The 20,357-nt window shown below is 35.5% G+C and overlaps 1 protein-coding gene across 5 annotated transcripts in view; it reads left to right on the top strand.

Moving 5' to 3' along the window:
* RBMS3 (RNA binding motif single stranded interacting protein 3) overlaps nucleotides 1-20,357 on the top strand; it is a 672,503-nt gene that overhangs the window by 536,954 nt on the left and 115,192 nt on the right. For all 5 annotated transcript variants that reach the window (XM_063114184.1, XM_063114181.1, XM_063114183.1 and 2 more), the window contains exon 7: nucleotides 5,300-5,406. In XM_063114184.1, the coding sequence (XP_062970254.1) occupies nucleotides 5,300-5,406 (107 nt within the window). The remainder of the gene's footprint in view (nucleotides 1-5,299; nucleotides 5,407-20,357) is intronic.

Raw genomic sequence — 20,357 nt, forward strand, 5'->3', positions numbered from 1 at the left:
GACACATTTGAGAATTCATTTCTGGGGTTTTATTTTTTAATGCATATAGTAAAACATTATGGCCCTGTGTGTCTTTCTGTTATAATCATCTTCAGATTAATAGAGTAACATCAGATGTTTCAACTTAGCAATGTTAATAAATATAAATAGGTTATTATTAATATTCATAGCCTAACTGCTTATGAAGATTCGCAAATGTCAAGGAGGCTAAGATTTGAGACCTTCAGGAAATTGTAAAATTCACGAAGGCAGTTCACAAAGACATCTCAGTTAAAGCTAAGAAAGTTTCACCCCAGGACTTTTTAAATTTCTCTTAGTGTTAAAATAATTCTTTGAAAGTTCTCTTTTCAGTAATGGAAAACTTCAAGGTAGATTTAAAATTCAGAATCTTATATTCTATCTATATCAGATCCTTGGCAAACTAGAATACTGTTATTTAGTAATATTTGTTTCAGGGATACTCTGTTAAAGTTTTTTATTCCAGTGGGTAGAAGAAATTATAGGGTAAATAATTCACTCAGGGCCTTTTCTTTTTCTGCCAAAACTACTCCCCTGATTCTATAGCTTCCAAGATTCTACAAAAAAGGTTTTTAAGTATGTATGTGTGTACATATGTGTATGTGTTTGTGTGTATTTATCTATTTGTATATATATATACAACAATTCCCTTGTCTAAATAAATGTACATAGTATATGTACATATACTTGATACATATATTTTAATAAAAAAATTGGGAAAACCTTGCTCTTTTAGACATGTAATTATAGACATGTAACTGTTTTAGGTAGAGCAAACACAAGGTATAGAATACCTCTTTTAAAAAAGAAAGATTTCCTGGAACTTAACTCTAGAACAGTTATTATTTAACATTTTTAATATGGGATCTGAAAAAGGGAAACCCTAGTGAAATCTATTGCTATGTAGATGGCCTGATACTTTTCCTAATAGTAAAATATAATTTTGATAGATTTAAACTGCCAACAGAACTCTTGCAATTGAGTGACAAAATAGCAATAATGGTAACAATAATGCAAATTTAAAAAAAAAAAAAAAAAAAGGAACAGAGAGCATTCATTGTAGACAATTGCAGGTTAACACATTAAGGTAACATGACCTGCATCACTTTCAGGAGTTAACGGGAGCCAAAATTCTGGTGATGACTCAGAAGAGAGACCTTGTGCTGTAGTGGCCACATGGTCCCATGGCAAGCCATAGTCAAACAAGAACCATTTTGGAAAAACACAGATCCTCTCCATGAATGCATCTTCTTCTCATTCTTGGAGTACAGTTGCAAATTCTGTTGCTGAACGCTCCGTGGAATTAAAATGAAACAGAGCCGATGAAAATGAAGCCCAGTTGATTAAGCACTCTGAACTCTCTGAAGCTGAGAAGTAATCAGGTTTCACAGCTGATAACAGAGAAGTGGTTATCAGAGATGCTAAACTATAATGATTATTGCAGCTAACATGGATTCAGTATTTATTTATGCACCAAATACTCTTTTAAGCCCTTTACGTGCATTAATTTTTGTAATCTTTACAACTCTATATGGTATTTAACATTATCATCTCCATCTTATACATGAGAAAAATGGGTCACAGAAATGTTAAAAGAGAAAAAAAAGTGACTGCTATCTTGTAGCTAGTAAAACCCAGGAAGCAGACTGGTAAACCTAACAATTAAATACACCCAAAGTATGTGTTAAAACAGCAAGAAACATGAATTACCTAAAGACAAGTCATTATTATATTCTAGACTATTAGAACCAGAGACTATCCTATGTACCTTAAAAGAATCAGTATTAATGGACAATAAAAAGAATCCTGCTTCAGAGAGTAGAAAGCATGACTCATGAAAGCCATTACCTGGTGTATTAGTCCATTTCTGTGGCTTATAACAAAATACCTGACACTGGGTGATTTATAAAGAAAAGGAAATTTATTGCTTACAGTTTCAGAGACTGGGCAGTGCAAAGTCCAGGGGACACATCTGGTGAAGACCTTGGTGGCAGGAACACTGACCAGGGATCTCATATGCTCATATGGCAGAAATGGCAGAGTAGAAAGAGAGAGAGAGAGAGTAGAGAAAGTAGAGAGAGACTCTCACATGCTCTGCTTTTAAAGCTCTCAGAACCATGCCCACGACCACCATTATTAATGCATTAATTAGGGTATGTTCCTCAGAATCTAATCACCTCTTCAAGGCCCACCTTTCAATTACCATAATAGGATTTCCTACCCTCAACAGTTACAATTGGGATTAAGCTTCAATACATGGACTTTGGGGGATACAATTCAGTCAATCCACAGTACCCAAGTATAAAGGTAGAATTTAAATAATTTGAACAGGGATTATCATTTACAACTCGGAAAAGGAACCCAGGATTTTCTATAGCCACCAGTCAAGGCATTGCTACGCCCACAGGGCAGAATAAAATTCTAGAAATTATCAGGAAAAACTTTAGGAACAAAATAAGCAAGTTGGTCTCATTTTAAATAAAAATTTGACATAGGCTGAAGAACAGAGGCCTTAAGATTGTAATATTTGAGTAGAAAGAAGCTTCTGACATTTAGGAGTGATTGATATGTTTATTGTCTTGACAGCGATGGTGATCACATGGGTATATACTCATCTATATATGAGAGGTCTTCAAAAAGTTACTGGAAAGATGCATATTATCTTTTAGTTCAATTTTTACACAAACATTTTGAAGTACCCTTGTATGGGTGTGTATGTATATATGTCAAAACTTACAAATTGTGTACTATACATATGTGCAATTAATTGTATATCAGTCAACTAAATAAAGCTGTAAAAAACAAAACAAAAAAAGTTTGTGTGTGTGTTGTGTGCGTATGTGAATTTAGTTGCTAGAAAAATTTTTTACCTAACAAGGGTACACAAGGCTGACACCTCTCCTCACAAGAAATGGGAACCAATTTATTTACAGCAGGATATGAAAGGTGCTTCTAGATTTGTTTGCTTTTTGTGAGAAATGTGTACTACTGACAATGAGGAACTCACGTTAGCATGACCATCTCATTTTAATGGACTGATGTACCTTGAATCTTTAAAATAGTGAGAGAAACTATAGAGAGGAATGATTTTACATATTATATAAATATGTAGTTTTGAAATCTCACAGGAAATTTACCAACTCATAGAACGTTGGGATCCAGTGATCGCATTTAGGTTTTTCATCTGGAATAATAATTTATACTACTTCTACTGTAAAGGCAACAACTATCTACACACATTCCATGATGCAGTGTTTCCCTTGTGCGATTTTTGCGGCTTCACCAAAGTCAACGAAATCAGAGGCTAATCAGAGCAGACAGCTGAAAAGCACTTGTGTTCAGTGAGGCAATGATATTTATTGAGTGCTGTCTATGTACAGAGCAGTGTGCTCTGTAGAGGGCAGGGATGGCACTTTATTTTTCATTTCTCTTGGTCAGTGGTGACCCCTGTCTTTTTGAGTCATTTCCTCCAGTACTGAGAGATCTGCTGCTAATAAAGAATAAGGTAAAAGGATTGGGCAAAATATTCCTGCCCCTTAGACTCAAATGATTTTCAAATATTTATTAATAGATACTTGTTTGCCTTTATTCTTTTTCTACTATGGATTTTGGAAACAATTACAAGTCTCATGAATTTCATAATATTTTTTAGCTTTATCCAGGTGGGTAAATGCAAGCAATCTAGCTGGCGGTGGAAATGAGGAAGAAGGGATGTTGGGGGAGATTCTGTTATCTATTAAGACAATAATGCCGCATATTAACTACAAAATCTTCGTAGCATGAAACAGTAAAGATTTCTTTAGCTCATACATTTGTGCAGTGGCCTTGATTGATATCACCCGGGCTTATACATTTTTTCTATGGTCACCTGCAAGTTAGCTCTGCACCCCTGCTGATCTTGGAGGTGCTCAATCTCCTGCCTGGGTGCTGGCTGGCCTTGGATGGTCTGGTATGGCCTTGGCTGGTGTGTTAGGGATGTCCAGTCTTTATTTTCATCTCATCCTCCAGCAAACTAGCATGGGCATGTTTACAGAGCCATGCAAAGAAGCAAAAAAAGCAAGCCCCAATGTTTAAACCCATTTTAAACTTCTCCTTCTGTCTTATTTGCTCACAGCCCATCGGCCAAAGCAATTCACATGGGGTCAGACCAAGAGTGAGAGTGAAAGGGCTCCACAAAATTACACGGCAAAGGGCAAGGATTCCAGGAGGGGTGAAGAATTAGAGCCATTCGTACAGTTAATCTAGATCAGAACACATTGTCCCATGGAGTGGGAGGAGGAGAGGGTTCATTTTGGTTTTTAAACTATAAATTGAAATATTAACATTTGGTTTATTCAAGCCAAGAAACTAACAGATTAATTCCCCTCAACCATATTAATGTATTGACTAAGTTTGTCAGGCCATATTCATTCATTTAAAATATATTTGTGGTAATAATAAGCAGCTATTTTCCAGACAAGTGGAGGAATGTGGAGGGGACCATCAATTCTCAAAGAATTTTGCCCTGTTGGGTTTTAAAAGACAGTCATTTTTGCAATGTCATTGTTGGAAGAGAGGTTCTGACATGCTTTAGTTTTGGTCACTTTCCTTAGAAAATAAGTTTATTTGAGTCGCACGGGACCACCACAGTCAGTCAGTGATTCACGAGTTATAGCCGTATCTTTTGGCTACATTTCCTCATGTGGGTTCTCTTAATATTCTAATAATTGTTCTCCCTGGTATTCTGACTAGATTTTACTAAGAAGTTGGAGTGAAAAGGATTGGGTGAAGGATCAACTTCCACTCTTTTTGAAATTACAGAGGATAAATATAAAAACAAAGCTAATTTGATTGCAATTACCAAAATATCTTCTTTTTTAGAAAGAAGCTGCTAAGTATCTCTTTCCAAAATTGAATCCTACATTTTCTACAGTGAAAACATAGTTGTATTGAGAGAGAAATATTCATCCACACGCAAATCCCAATTACGAATATATTTCTAACATAACTGGAGGGGTCGATGCTTGCCTGTTTACTTCTAAGGCGCGTTCACATTCTGCTTCGACTGATTGTTTTTTCAACAGTATTTGTTATATTCTTTTATGGTCTGCCAGTACTTTTTTGAAACCCAGCTAGTTAGAACAGTGGCCAACAGAGTTGAGACTAAAAGGAGGCCAAATGTCTCTCCAGAAGCAAGATGTTACTTCAAAAGATCTGCATTACAAAGCACTACTGTGACTCAAATAATCACTTATTTCTAAGGGGGATTTGCTGATGTAAAATTGGTTTCTTATCTTCCCAGCCCCCAGTGAGCCTTTACTGTGCAAATTCGCTGATGGAGGACAAAAGAAGAGACAGAATCAAAGCAAATACACCCAGAATGGGAGGCCTTGGCCCAGGGAAGGAGAGGTGAGTCCAGACCAACAACTTTTTCTCAGACATTTGGCAGCAGAAGGGTGGAAAGGAAGACATTTGGGGCCATGATGAAATTAGGTCTGGTGCAAAACCAAATGGCTTCAAAGGGATAAATGAGCAGACCTATACTAATGTGTTCAGGACGAAATTACTTGCAGAGGACTCTAGGACTTCAAAATTAATTTCAGTTCTGCGCTACAGTAAATCTTCTGTCTTGAACAAAACCTGAACCTGAAAGGAACTCACTGAAAGACTTATCCACAAAGAATTGAGCTGTAATTGTATAATAGTTATAAAATGACGGTATGAATACTTAAGAAAATATTTTCAGTGAAATCAAGAGAGTTGAATGTTTGTGTTTTGAAAAAAGCAAGCAAAAAATTGAGATTCATTTCATCCTACCACTGAGACGATCTACCTATACATGCATGTATGTATATTTATATATATGCCCATATGTTCATAAATGTGTTGGTATGTGTTTTATTTGCGTATATATCAGTATAAAATATGACATTTTCTGTTTGTCAAGAAGGAGGAAGAAAAATTGAAACATACAGGGTTTTACTTTTCACAAGAAAGAGAAGGAAAAGAGTTTAACAGTTGACCCTCCATTTACTCTCCTAATATGAATTGGTAGAAAAGCAAGCTTGTGGATCCAGTGCCACTTGGAAATGGATTCCCTTTGGTTAATGTTTTTGTAAGAAGACAAGGAAAAGGTGTCCAGGCTTTTATGACATCTTTTCACTCTTTGTGAAACAGAATGGAGTTGTTTGAATGACTTGAATAAAGGGCATTTTGCACCAAGACCTTAATTTCAGCAGAAGAGCTTTATTTAGTATTTCTGTTTAAAGCACCACTTCATCCATTTATCATTTAAGAGGCATTATATTTGATGCAGCATTTTACACTTTTAACACTGAGAAAACGGTTGTAAGAAAGAAAGGAGGCTGGAATTTTTCTCAGCAAAACCTTTAGCCGTTTTTCAGTTTCTAAGACCTTTGTCTGTTTTGAGTGTTTCCATGCAGGTTTCAAAACCCCTCCTGAAGTGCATGGTTATGTTTAAGTACTGCATGATCTATAACTCATTACATCAAGACATAGAAAACAGAACCATCACTGACCATTGGAAGCTAACAAAGGCAAGAGTATCAATATTCTCAGCTTTAGAAAGTCAGTTCATATTTTGTTCTTAAAAGAAGGTGGTGGGGGGTGTAATTCAGTGTCTTTAGTGTGGAGTTTAGCACAGCAGCAGGTAGCCCTATACCCCAAGAAGACAGATGAAGCTGATTGCATTCATTACCACCCATCATCCATACCAAACATCTAGAGAGACTCATCTAACCATTTAAAATTTGGTTGGGTAAAATGCCTGCTGATTAAAGATATCTATGGATCATAACCCATAACCAAAATATCCTAAGACTCAGTTAGGTAACTTAGCAGTAATGATTGAAACTTCGGTTTCTGTCTCCTGAAGAACCTGTAATGTCACTTAACACAATAGATGGCAATTATACCAAGGTACTTCACCTGAGTCTGAATTTCCTGCAAAACAAATCAATAAACATAGAAGAAATGTAGAGTTAGAGCTGCCAGCGTACTACTGTGAAGAGAATCTGGGGCTTTTGGTTTTGAGCATGATAAATACCATGTGTACTGTGGTGTGAAAACATTGTGGAATCAATTTTAGGACACAGAACACCTTATAATTTAGATGTAGGTCTTAAAAATATATTCCCAATCTTTGTTTTCAAAAGTTGATACTTAAGAGCTATAGATTTTCTGTTTAGCTATGAAAATTAAGGGACCACAATAAATTTATCTATGACCAATGAAAATATATTCCAAATGTATTGACACATTGAGAGGGAAGATATCAGGAAAGAAATGTTATGCACTAGAAATATGCCTATCACATATCTTGGCTTTGGGATGAGAAATAGACACACCTAAAATGTTGAATAATTTTGTGTGCCCACCATGCCATATTTTTTGCCTCTATTTCCCCTTGCACTGTACTTGTCAGAGTAACTTAAAGTTTATTAGCATGGTTGATAAAATATGACATAATACAAATTAGTCCTATATAAGAAACATTTAATTAATATTTATATATCAGTAAATTTTAATCACTGTATTTCATTGGTTCTAAGACACAAGTTTTTGTTATCGTTCTTTTTCCCTACTTCAACCCTTCTGAAATTGGTTCTTCTCTTATAATCAATGGCATCTTACAAGACAATTTGCATTTTCTCCTGTTATTACGTTGGGGACACTACCTACATTGTCTGCTTGCGGTCTGATCACACTGGTTGCTTGAGTAAAATCAGTAACCAAAGCAAGGATTGTGGGTCAGATTCTCAGGGGATATTTTTCTTTGTCTTCTTCCTTCATTCAATGTCAAGACTGAAACATTAACATTCCTTAGAATTCATTTCTGATGGGTGTTTTTGTTTTTCATTTACCTTTACACTAAAGTTGGCATCCCAACTTTATAAGGAGATCATGTGGGGTGTTTATTTTTGCTTGTTTGTTTGTTTTAGGATATAAAACAATGGAACACCCTTTAACTCTTGTTGTCTTAGGTAAAATGAAAATAGTAACTTAGATTCTGCTGCTCCAGAATTTGAGGTAATAGCAAAGACTGAGACTAATGTTTACTTTTCTTCTCTCTTGAAAGTCAAGTAAAAAATGATAATGTGAAAAGGATTTCTGATGAAATGCGTAAGATACAAAACCAGTGGATTATAAGCATTTGAGAAGTACCATAAACATGACAATGGATAGACTAATTAAAATTTTAATGTATTATTTAAAGCTGTTTTCTTCTACGCTGCATTTTGATAAGATCTTGTAGTATAGTTTGGTGAAATGTATTTCTTTATGAAAAAATCTAACACTGAAAACTTTATACCCATAAATTAGTTTAAATTAGCAAGATTTTAAGTATAAATATATGCTAGTGACCATGTTTTTGCATAAGTGAAAAAGAAATATTTTAAAGTTATTAACTAATCTTTCAAGAGACAAGTGGAACTCTGAGTTGTCAAGGGTTAAGCCAAGTCAGATCAAGGGATTGGGGCTGTTGGGCTCCTCTACTCTGGTGCTCTATAGTTCTTGTTGTTTTATTTCTTAAAGTAGCAGTCTCAAACTTTGGTCTCTGGGTCCATTTATACTCTTAAAAATTACTTATTAGTTCAGTTAAAATATGACAAATAGAAACCCTCACATGCTAACAAAACTCGTATATTTTTATGAAAAAAATGTATTTTTCAAAGCAAAGGCAATGTTTTAACGAAGAGTGGCACTATTTTACATTTTTGCAAATCACTTTAATGTCTGGCTCAGTAAAGGATGACAAGATTTGCTCATCTGCCTCAGGATTCAGTCTGTTGCTATACACTGTTTGAAGCATATGAAGATATTTAACTTCACATTCTTTGAAAAGGGAAGAGCTTAAGGATCTCCTAAAAGGATCTTAACTTTGAAGTGTCGTCAGGTCACCCTTTGAGAACAAATGCCCTAGAGAAGCTTGAGTCAAGGATAGGACTGATATTCAGCTTCCATATACTGGAAGAGCCATGCAGCTTGTTAAAATATTAAAATGTCTCTGTATCATTCGGTAAGTAGTCACTAACCCCTAGTCCATCACTGCAACCCCACTTCCTCTTCTACCCTAGTGCCTCCTCCCATGATCCAGCAAGAATAGGGTGCTGGCTGGTACAGCAGGAGTTCCTCACGATTCTTCCCCAGCATTTACATTTTGATTGGCCAGTGCTTATGCCATACTGGTGGTAAAACACTTTTAATGTCACCCAAGCTCAGGAGCAGTTTCACTTTATCATACCTATGGCCCTCATGACTCCCATGACATTGCATTGGCCAGATGTTCTGTTACATATAAGGTCGTATACTCAGTTCTTACTTCAGGCAGAATGCTGCCCAAATTGACCTTGTTCATACTCCTCGAAATGATGGGCCTGGGACCAGAAATGCTTCAAACCAATTCAAAAATATATCAGGAACATGAATAGGAACGCCTGTCTTCTGCGTTCCTAAAGAATTACACTTCCAATGACTACTAAGAAACCATCAAATCGGACTTTGTACCCCAAATGATACGAACAGCTGATCGAAAAGCAATAGCTGCAAGAATTCCCCAGATTACCACATCAAAATATCATTGATGGCAACTTAATGCCTCAGTGAGGAAAATTGTAAACTAAAATAGATGTTTATTCATTCATTCATTCCACGATTATCACCATCACCACAACAACACACACACACTCTAACTTGTGGTATGCATATTTTTACAACCTTTATTCAGTTATGCTGTAGAGATGATTGGATCAAATCAAAGATGAGTAAGTCTTCACTACAGTGATGAGAGTCACTCATATTTTAAAATTGCTTCATGTTGACTTGTTGTGACTGGTTTTTGAGTTTCCTTTAGAATTTTCAAATATAAGAAAATACTGAGTTTCAAATTACAGAATATGGTGCCTTTTACCAAATTTTTATGCTGGGCTTTTAAATAGTGCCAATTTTATAAACCAGTTCTCACTGGCTTCAAAACTCTGATACAGCTTTCATAAAATTTTCCCAAGCTTTACATTAATTGAGTCAGTAAATGTCATTGGTAACAATTGCTTTGGGAATTGTACATCTGAGAAATAATGTCTTGGCTATGGACACAAACAAGATATGACAACTGAACAAAAAATAACCCAAGAAAGTACTCAGATGTCTAGTGAAAAGATGCCAAGATTTTATTATAAAAACAAAAATCAATAAAATGATGTTTCTTGCCTTTATCTCACTTACAGTTCTCTAGTAGAATCTATTTATTTATTTATTTTTCAGTAGAGTCAATTTAAAAGCAAAGAACAATAATGAACATTTTCTATTTGTTGCTCTGAAGATATTTTTCTTTGCTATGGAAACATTTAACAAGATTATCTTCACAGTCTGGATATGAAAATGAACTAAAGGAAGTAATGTAATATTGTTAATAATCAACACACAGGTTCCCAGGAATAGCTTACAGGTTATGTTGAGGAGAAAATTATGCAGGATTTTTGGGATGCATTCTAGAAATAAAGTTTGGATATCCTTAACTATTCCCAATTAAACAGCAAGTTTCAGGTGGAGCATGATGATATAGTATTTCTTGAAGATATTTTATTTAAATGCACTTTATTTGCCCAAAACACAATCCCATAGGTACAGGAGAACAAGTGTGTACATTGCTCAATACCAAGGGTGCCAGTCACACAAACCACATGTGAATGATGCCCCTTGGGATAGTGCAGTATTATGGATCTGCTTGGCCATATTCATTTGAAAACCTTTAAAAAGTGCAATATACTGACAGAGTGTACTTTAATTTCCTTAAATTAGTAGGTCCCACTTATACACTCACAAAATTCAGTATTAGTGACCTGAAGCTAAGGAGTTATCAGTTTCTCATAACCAATTTAAGGTAAGTGATTTGTTATGACCTATAACCTAGGTAATATATTGTCTATTTTCAGACCTGAAATCAACCTGTTTTCAGTGATGGATGAAAACTTCCCCTGTGCTGTAAAGTTTTATAACTCTTGTCCATTCAGAGCTACTATTAATAAAAATTCTCAGTGCCATTAAGTCAATGAAGGCCTACAAAGACCATGTGGGAGAATGGGATCTCCCACGCTAAGTCCATAACCAAGTGCAAGCAAAGTTGATAAGCTTGATTCCAAACACCCAGCCTCCTCCCCGTTGTGACTCATGGCATTAGGAGTAATAATTCTTTTGGACTAAATCCTTGTATGATTGAGACAAAGATGTCTTGTTAGATTTCTAAGAAGACAAACAGCCATATCAATAACACAATAGTTACATCCTATATTGCGATTCTAGACAAACATTTTCTTTGGGGAATATGTTCTAGTTTTTTGTTTGTTTTTGTTTTTATTTTTATTTTTGAATGAAGGTAAAAACATGCAGATTTGGCATTGTAATTGTCAATTTGAACCATGTCTTTATCACCATCATCATCAGTATTGTTGTTATCATAAAGCGTTTGTTCCTTCATTGACTAATACTTCATGCTGTGCACTGAGGATACAGCATGGTATAAGGAATGACCCCTGCCCTGAATGTATGAATATATCTGAAATATACCTTCACAGTGAGAGCCCCTCTCATCTCCTTGTGTTTCCTATGTGTATGACTTATTTTCTTACTTTTTCCATGTATGGCTACTTTTTGCAGAAATGTTCTTTTTAAGAGAAGAATTGTTTGAAAAGAGATTTTTAAAAACACAATATTGAAGAAGAAACAACTCAAACAAAAAGCATTCCATCGGTCAGTAAGCACTTATAGAGTGTCCACTATATTATATGGGAGACATGGGACTGGATAGTACAGATGTCATGTAAACATATAGACAGATTTCCTCCTCCTTTGGACCCTAAAATGGCAAAGATCTTTGCCCGCAGAGAAGGAGATTAAAAGTGGAATAGAATAAAATTTAGTGTTGTAGAAATTAAATCATTGACTGTAACTGACTTCATACCTACACAACAGTGAAAGAAAACCAAAAAAAGCCAAAACAATAATAAAAATAACAACCACCAAAACAGCAGCCACAAGAACATCAGTTTACATTTGTGTTGTTATTAAATATTAATGTTTGTTTTTCAGGGTGGGCAAACTGAAAACTGAAAATTGGTTTATGTGCATTTACAACCCAGAAATGCTTTCCACAGTTGGAAAGACCCACCTTGTCACTTGGCCAGTAGAGGCCTCTACGCCTTTGGGTGATGAGTGGCACAGGTAGAATAATGTTGAAAGAAGCAGCTTGAACTCTGGGGTGTGAATATTTCATGAATCCTAAGCCCTTCTCTTATACACCCATTGATAGTAATAATTCTTCCTGGATTTTAAGAAACCAAATGTGTCACCATCTGTAATGTGCCCGATGCGGTGTGTTTTTCTTCATAATTCTCCAGGCACTCTATTTAGTGGTTGAGGCGGGAAAACTCTAGAGTTTAAATCACAAATCCACAGCTTCTGAGCTGAGTGACAATGCTGGGCAAGTTTTTCAAAGTCCTTAATTTCAGTTTCCTCACCAGCAGCATGAGAACGGTTCACACATTTAGTGCTTGGGTGTGTTAAGTGAGGGGATGAAGGTAATGTACTGGGTACAGTGCCTGGCAACTGTAATTGCTCAGTAGCAGCTATTATTGTAACTATTTTAGTATTATTAACATAGCTCAGGGCTATTTAACCCAAAAGCCAGCTTTGCTCTCCATTCCTATGACTACAATGCTTTAATTCTTTAGTTTCTAATTTTATACCACATCAATTTATTTTCCAAGTAGAAATCATTTTCAATGATACATTTATGGGAAAGAAAATTTGCTGTCAATATAATCTTCCAGCTGAATTTTTTACTTATAAAACATATTAAAAAACAGATAGAAGTTAATGTATTTAACTTTAACCCACATTATATTAATATCTTAATAAGATCACATTCCAAATCATAAAGCATTATTTAGCACTGCCACGTTAGGTAGTTTTGGAGTATCCCAACAATTTCCTCTCAAAGGTCATGTAATCATCAAAGCCAACAGGAGAAGAAGTGGCAGGGGGAGAAGTGCTTGGTTGGAAAAGATGAACAAAAAAGCAAAATAAAAACATGAAATATGGCTAGAAATCCAGGGAAAAAATTGAGCTACTATTGAACACTGATCAATAACATCGATCAATTACATTTAGTTTTTAAGGAGAAAGAAGATGAATTATTAACTTATGCTGGCAAATAATGGCAATAAATTTTGGAGATGAAAGGTGCTTATGCAACCTCAGGGGCAATAAGAAGGATTCTTCATGCTCCAGTACTTTCTACTATCCTTCAAAGCAATTATTTTTGACAGAAGCAGCATTCTAAAGCTTCAGTTGGTGCCTTATTGGATTTAATAAAGAATTGGGAAATAGGAATTTTCTTCCCTATACTATGTCTCTTTAGTGCTGAATATAAATAATCTTTAGGCTTCTACATCTTAATCTACATATGAAAGGGGATGCTACCAAATTCTTCTGTGTAACTTTCACAGTCCTTACAAATAGTGGCATTAATGCCATTATAAAATTTCCTTTTGTTTGCAAAAAACTCAGACCTCATGAAATTGTCAGTATGAAAAAAAAAAAAGGTTGATCCTCATTATTCACAATTTCATATTTGCAAATGCACCTACTCACTAAAATGTATTTGTAACCCAACCATCAATACTTGTGGTGCTTTCTCAGTTGTTAGCAGATATCAGCAGAGCAGTGGAAATTTAAATCACCTGACAGGCACACCCCCAGCTGAGGTTGGAAAAGGTGATGCTCTGCCCTCCTGTTTCAGTTCTCATTCTGCAAACAAGCGTCCTTTTCATGGTTTATTTAGGGCCACATTTTCCACATTGTTGTGCTTTTTGTTGGTGATTTCACTGTTGAAAATGGCCCCCAAATGTAGTACTGAAGTGTTGTCTAGTGTTCCTAAGTGCAAGAAATCTGTGATGTGCCTTACAAAAAAATTCTAAGAAAACAGAGATAAGCTTCACTAAGGCATGATTTATATAGTGCTGTTAGCATAAGTTCAATGTTAATGAATCAATGATATTTATTAAATAAGCTGGCTTTAGATAGAAACACACGTAAAACAAGACTATGTATTAATCAGTTGGTGAAAATGCTGTGACCAGAGGCTCTCTAGAACTTAACCCTGTATTTCCTCTAGGAACTCTGATTCACTGTCTGCCTAATTCAGTGTTCGTGATGACTTTACAGAACTTAAGAACTAAGAATAACATAAATTGATTCTTGTTTCATGATTTTTATTATTGAGTGGGATCCAGTCTATTGATTAAGTTTGACCTCTCCCATTAATTTAAAAAGATAATTTGCATAGCTATCAAAAGTTACTCTACCAATGCATGAGCCAACTACCATTATTTGAAGAGTTACATTAGAGCTAATTATCAGCTCATATGGATTTGACAACAATAATTGTGACTGCACTCGGCTTACAAATGCAAAACTTTCTAAGGAATTTGTAAAAAGTTCTGACCCTATTCTCATTAACTGAATGCATCTATGATTGACCAGTTGGCTTGTAATCATTTTGCAAAGATCATTAAACATTTGACCCAATTTAAATTTTACTACTTTCCCTGGAAAGAAAAAGTCCTTAACCTAATACTCTGAATTATTTCTACCGTCATTTCTAATATTCCTGTTTACTCATCTATTTGTATATGAGAAGGCCCTTGACCCTTTACTTAGGAACTAAAATGGGTCACATTGACATGGAAAATGTTGAAGTTAAAGGGTGCACAGATGGCTCTGGAAGTAATGGCAAACATGCCACAAACATGCTACATAAAATCTGCAGAGAAAGAGGCTTATTTCTACGCTCACCATTCACTGGGGTCCCCCTCAACAGAATATTTTGTTGAGTTTCTCGAAAGCATTTGGCTGTGGCTAACTGTAACCACTACACTATAAAACATATACTTTGAGGCATTCTTAGTGAGCAGACTAGACACAACTCAACAAAATAGCCCCCTTGCCTTCAATTGAATCTGCTCTGAATGGTGTATCCAGCTCATTAACTATTTGGTCAGTCACTAGTCAACATCCTTCTTATTGAGTACGAGAAGAACACACTGTCATTCCTGACAATGAGGTCCAGGAATATATTTCATTTCTATTAGCTTTGAAGCCATATTGGCTGCAATTTAATTGTACAATACTGAACACTAGAAAATTTATGTTTCAGAGATATGGAATTGAAGTACCATCCCAATGAACTACTAGAATAAAAAATATTTGAGGAGAGACTGAAGCATAATTCCTATGAAATAATGTATATATAACGAATTATTTGGAAAACATAGTAATACCATCTAGACTCAGGATATTTTAGACCATTTTTGGTGAAGGTAGGAATATCGTCTATATACAGTAGTCCACCCTTATCCACGAGGGATACGTCCCGAGACCTACAGTGAATGCCTGAAACCATGGGTGGTACCAAACCCTATATATGAGGGTACTTCAAAATGTTCTGGGAAAAATGGAATTAAAAGATAATATGAATATTTCCATGAACTTTTTGAAGACCCCTTGTATACTATGTTTTTCCTGTGCATACATACCTATGATAAAGTTTAATTTTTAAATTAGGCACAGTAAGAGATTAATAACAATAAATAATAATATAATAGAACAATTATAACAGTATACTGTAATAAAAGTTATGTGAATGTGGTGTCTCTCTGTCTCTCTCTCAAAATATCTTATTGTACTGTACTCTCCTATTTTTGGACTGCTTGTGACCGTGGGTGACTGAACCCACAGAAAGCAGATAAGGGGGGAATACTACAGTTGGACACTGTTTCCTTTGTGTATATCACAATGCTTGACAATCAGTTGCCCAATTCTTTTCTTTAACAAGACCCTGGAAAAAAATTAAGATATATCTGCCAACATTGCCAGGTTCTGTAAAAGTCCTTTTAACCTTGAACTAAAGGAGAATCTTTATATATGTGATCTTGAAAAGAGCTGTTCGTTTTTATGATGCACGCTAACATTTGAAAGTTGGGTTTGTTAGCTAGCCCACCAGATGTGGTTTTATTTATTTCACATGCTTTACTTACAATTTAAAGAGCAGGATCAAGGTGAACGGGCCTTCTAATCTTAAAAGAGATCTTCACATTGGCACAAGAACTTGAATTCTCAGTAATTCAGCACAAAAACTTTCTTACTCAGTTAAAGTGTTCTGTTTGAAAGTTGCTAGGCCCAATATTTACTAACCTATGATCACTAAGGATAAAAAGTAAATCTTGCAAATCCCTTTAACAGTGCAATTTTTAATGCAATGAAATTGGTGATGAGCTCCAGTCCTCTGCCTAGCCCATGTTCTCAAGGGAAAAGACAGAATAGCATACTTAAGTTCTTGGGACAGGGGTAGGGGTGGGGAATTTAGGAGGGGCTTAAGGCTGGGAAGATTATAATAAGCAATTATGAAAGGAAAGGCTGATGGTTGATCTCCATACCCTCTGTATTGCTCTGACCCAGTTTCCCTGGATGAAGGCAACTAAATGGGGCATCAGCCAACTGGGAGATTTCTGAAGTTGTTGGCTTTGTCCTGGTAGGCCCAGTCTGTCACAAGACTCAGAATCATCCCCATCCATGTTTAAGCTACAGTGTAAAATCTTCAGGTAGTGCCAAACTACAACTGGAACCTGGAAGAATGTAGACCAATTAGCCAGATACCTGGAACTTTCTCCTGTGGAGCTGCACAGGCTCACCCTAGCAGCGACCTTATCATTTTATATTTTTCACCTAATTAACCATGTTATGGTGGTATTTAGCAGTATGTGTGTGTGTATATATATATATATATATATATATATATATATATATATAAAATACATCATTAACTATAAGACATCATTGATTGTAGATGAAATATTATTTTAAATGCAAAAGAGAAGAAACTTGACAAACTATGAAATGCCATCAATTGTCATATGAATCTCAATTTCACAGGTATTAAAATGTGAAAAAAATAAAAAAACAAATGTGTGTTTCAGAATCTCTGAAATTCAGTCATTTAAACTGAGATAAAAATAGATGAACCAACATACAAAATATTGACAGTCTCTTGTCTCTTTTATGGTTATCAATCAAGGATTAATTTAATTTTGATCTTAATAACAAATCAGACTGCAACTTATTTTTCCAACTTTAAGACTTAGCTATATTATAAAATGCTATTATACCTTTTCTTCTGCTTCCCTTTCAGCCAAGCTTTTTCTGTGCAACCATAGGCTGTCTCAATTTTCCAGTCCTAATTCTATTGTCATCTTTCTCTATTGCACTTCTCTACTGCTATATAAGGGAGAAATTCTCTGACAAAAATGCTTTAGCAAAAGCCAAAAAAGGAGAAACATTGTGGTGATATAGTGATGACGCAGTATATAAATAACATCATGACCCTCCTTGATGTTCTTTTCCCCAAAACAAAGAGGTTACTTTTCTCTATTGTGGCTATTTCTGCTACTTTTAAAGTGATAAATCAGGGACATCTAATTTGCTTGATTCCCAAATAACCTGTTGAAGATGTCACTATGACTTCTAACAGTCCTTCTGTCCTACTCTTATTGTGATTCTGAGCCAGAAATTTCAAGAAGGGACTCCAGGGTTTTTGGCCGCCTCTAATTCCTCCTAGGCTACTGTTCTTGACTTAGTGTAGGTCTACTGGCTTTCCCACTGCATCGGACATGTCTCTTGGCAATCCCAGTAATCATCTTGCTTCCCCTTGTCTCTATGACCAGCCAAGGGCTAAAATATTTTCTTTAGAAGTTCAGCTGAATACAGCTTAATTTTTTCAAGAGAAAATTTTACTAATAAAATAAGAAAAAATTAAAAATATACTCAAATTCCATTTATGATACAAATTTAACTAAAGTCTAAATTCAAAATTTTCTTTTAGTCATTTATTCATTTATTTATTCATTTAGCAAAATTTATTGAGGCTCTATGGACGTTCCAAACACTAGGCTAGAAAGAGGAGATACCAAGATGGAGATGGCTAAGAACCTAGTGGGGAGACACACACATATTAGCTCCTATCCTGGGTCATGGGGGCAGAGCAAAGGCAGCATTTAGTGCTACATAGAGAGAGAAATGGCTTTAAGAGACTGTGATATCTAGTCTGAGGCTGGAAGAATAAAATTTCAATTATCCCACAGATGGTAATGGAGAGAGTTTCCAGCCAAAAACCACAGTTGTAAAGACCCAGAGGTAATGCTCTAGGGTCAGGTGAGTGTATGTCTGAGTGTGGTGAAGGGTGAGGTCTAGAGTTGCACAAGAAGGTTGTGGAAATCAGCAGATACATAGGGACTTGATTGTGAAGGGTTCTGTGAGTGATGTTTTATCTTAAGGTAACAGGATGCCACTGAACAGAAGAACCATGATGTGGTCAGATTTGTTTCTCACAAGAACCATCCTCACAACACAATGATATGGCTGGGGATTAGAGGGGGTTTTGAGCAAAGGCAGGAAAGGATATTATACCACAAGATATTGGTAAACACCTAAACAAAAAATGAGTATAACTTGTAAGAAGGCAGTAACCACACATTGGACTTAATAATTTAACTCGGCAATAAGTATTTGGAATTCAGGATAGAAACTTGAAGTTGAGACCAATATTCAGGAATCACTAGGACATAAATAATAGTTGGGATCAGAAAGTGAATGTCACCACTGTACAGAGGCAGAGAGGAGAGGGAAAATCCTGTCCCTGAGCGTTGGCATCTCAAAGGTAGGTGGATCACATAACACCAAAGAAGAAATTGTTCTCTGAGAGAGTAGAAGAAACCAAGGGAACAGGATCTCAGAAGTCAAGGGAAAGGAGTTTTGAGGGAAGAAAAAATTTTACTGGTCGCATGATGCAAACTAATCAAATATGATTTGGGATAAATGTATTCCTTGGATTAGAAATTATGAAAATTAGGAAGTATAGTGTGAGCCATTTCACAGGTTGGTTGGCACCTTTTATAGGACAATTATCCAAGATTTTTCTATCTTACCTCAGGGCTGCATAGACCTTGGAAATTTCCTTTCCTTACTATCTTATTTGTCCATCATCTTCTCTTCAAGAGAGGGACTGGTTGCAGTGTAGCCCAGGGAGCATCCCTTCAGCGGTGAGAGCAGACAATTGCCCTACATGATTGACTGCCTCTCCTGGGAGAAACAGACCATTCAATAATGTGCCAGAGCCTTCCCCCAGAAAACCCTACCACTTGTCTCTTACGAAGGTCAGAAGTTCATCATGCCATATCCCCTTTCAGTTACTGAACCAATAACCTGTCCTCAATTTTGCTCTGAGCATATTTTTTCCCAGGATTAGTTCCTCTGTTAACAGAAAGGAGGTTAAAAGCCCTTTCTTTGGCCAACAGCTTGACTTAGTATTGGTCATCTAGTGGTTTTTTTGATTATTGCTGATTTTTATTGGTTGCTCTGAATATCTTGCATATCCACACTTGTTATCACATATGAAACCAGTAATTGCTCAGCCAGTCTGGTTATTTGAGTTTCTGAATTCTTACTAGCTTCTACCACTAGAAAAACTGTATCATTCACCCTGAATTTTTAGTCTTCCTTCCTGACATCCTGCCTATTCTCTCCTTGACCCTTCAGGATGGAGTAACCCCATCCATCCCACCTCTTCTGTATTCTACTGATCCAGCAAAGCTAAATGCCTCCTGATATTTTCCTGTCTGCTTCTGAATCTGTCCTCTGATCTATATTAGTTTTACAAATAATATGCTTTTTTTCCCTCCTGAATTTAAAATTCTAAAACAGTCATAGAGGATATAAAGTTCTTTTTTAAATTAAAGGTTTCCTCCACCATTGTAAAAGTAATTATTTTTATATACAACTTAAAGGAGTCAGAAAAAAATTTATGAAAGAAAAAAAAAGTCATTTATACTTGTATCACCCAACGTTTTATCATTTTGTTGAAATTAATTTTTAGTTTCATTTCTAGTCAATGATTTTTAAAATTTTAAAATTTGTATTTTTTGGCACATATTGTACACATAATTTTGTGTCATGATTTGCTCACTAAAGGACATGTTTTCTAAATAGAAATACTGATAAATAAATATAAGCAAAAGCTAAAGGAGATTTCACTTCAAGAGCAATACCTAAATGTTTACAGCACATGATAATTTTCAAGTCCCTTTTAAGTCACTTTATTTATTGAATTTTTAATTATAACCAAATAACAGTTTTAAATATTATTAAAATTGGTTGTAATAAATAAACTCTCTAAAAATGATATCTGGAAAACTATATTGTCTTTGTCTTCTTTGGTTTTCTGGACTCAG

The sequence above is a fragment of the Cynocephalus volans genome, chromosome 11 (genome assembly GCF_027409185.1).
Source record: "Cynocephalus volans isolate mCynVol1 chromosome 11, mCynVol1.pri, whole genome shotgun sequence".
Classification (NCBI taxonomy): domain Eukaryota; kingdom Metazoa; phylum Chordata; class Mammalia; order Dermoptera; family Cynocephalidae; genus Cynocephalus; species Cynocephalus volans.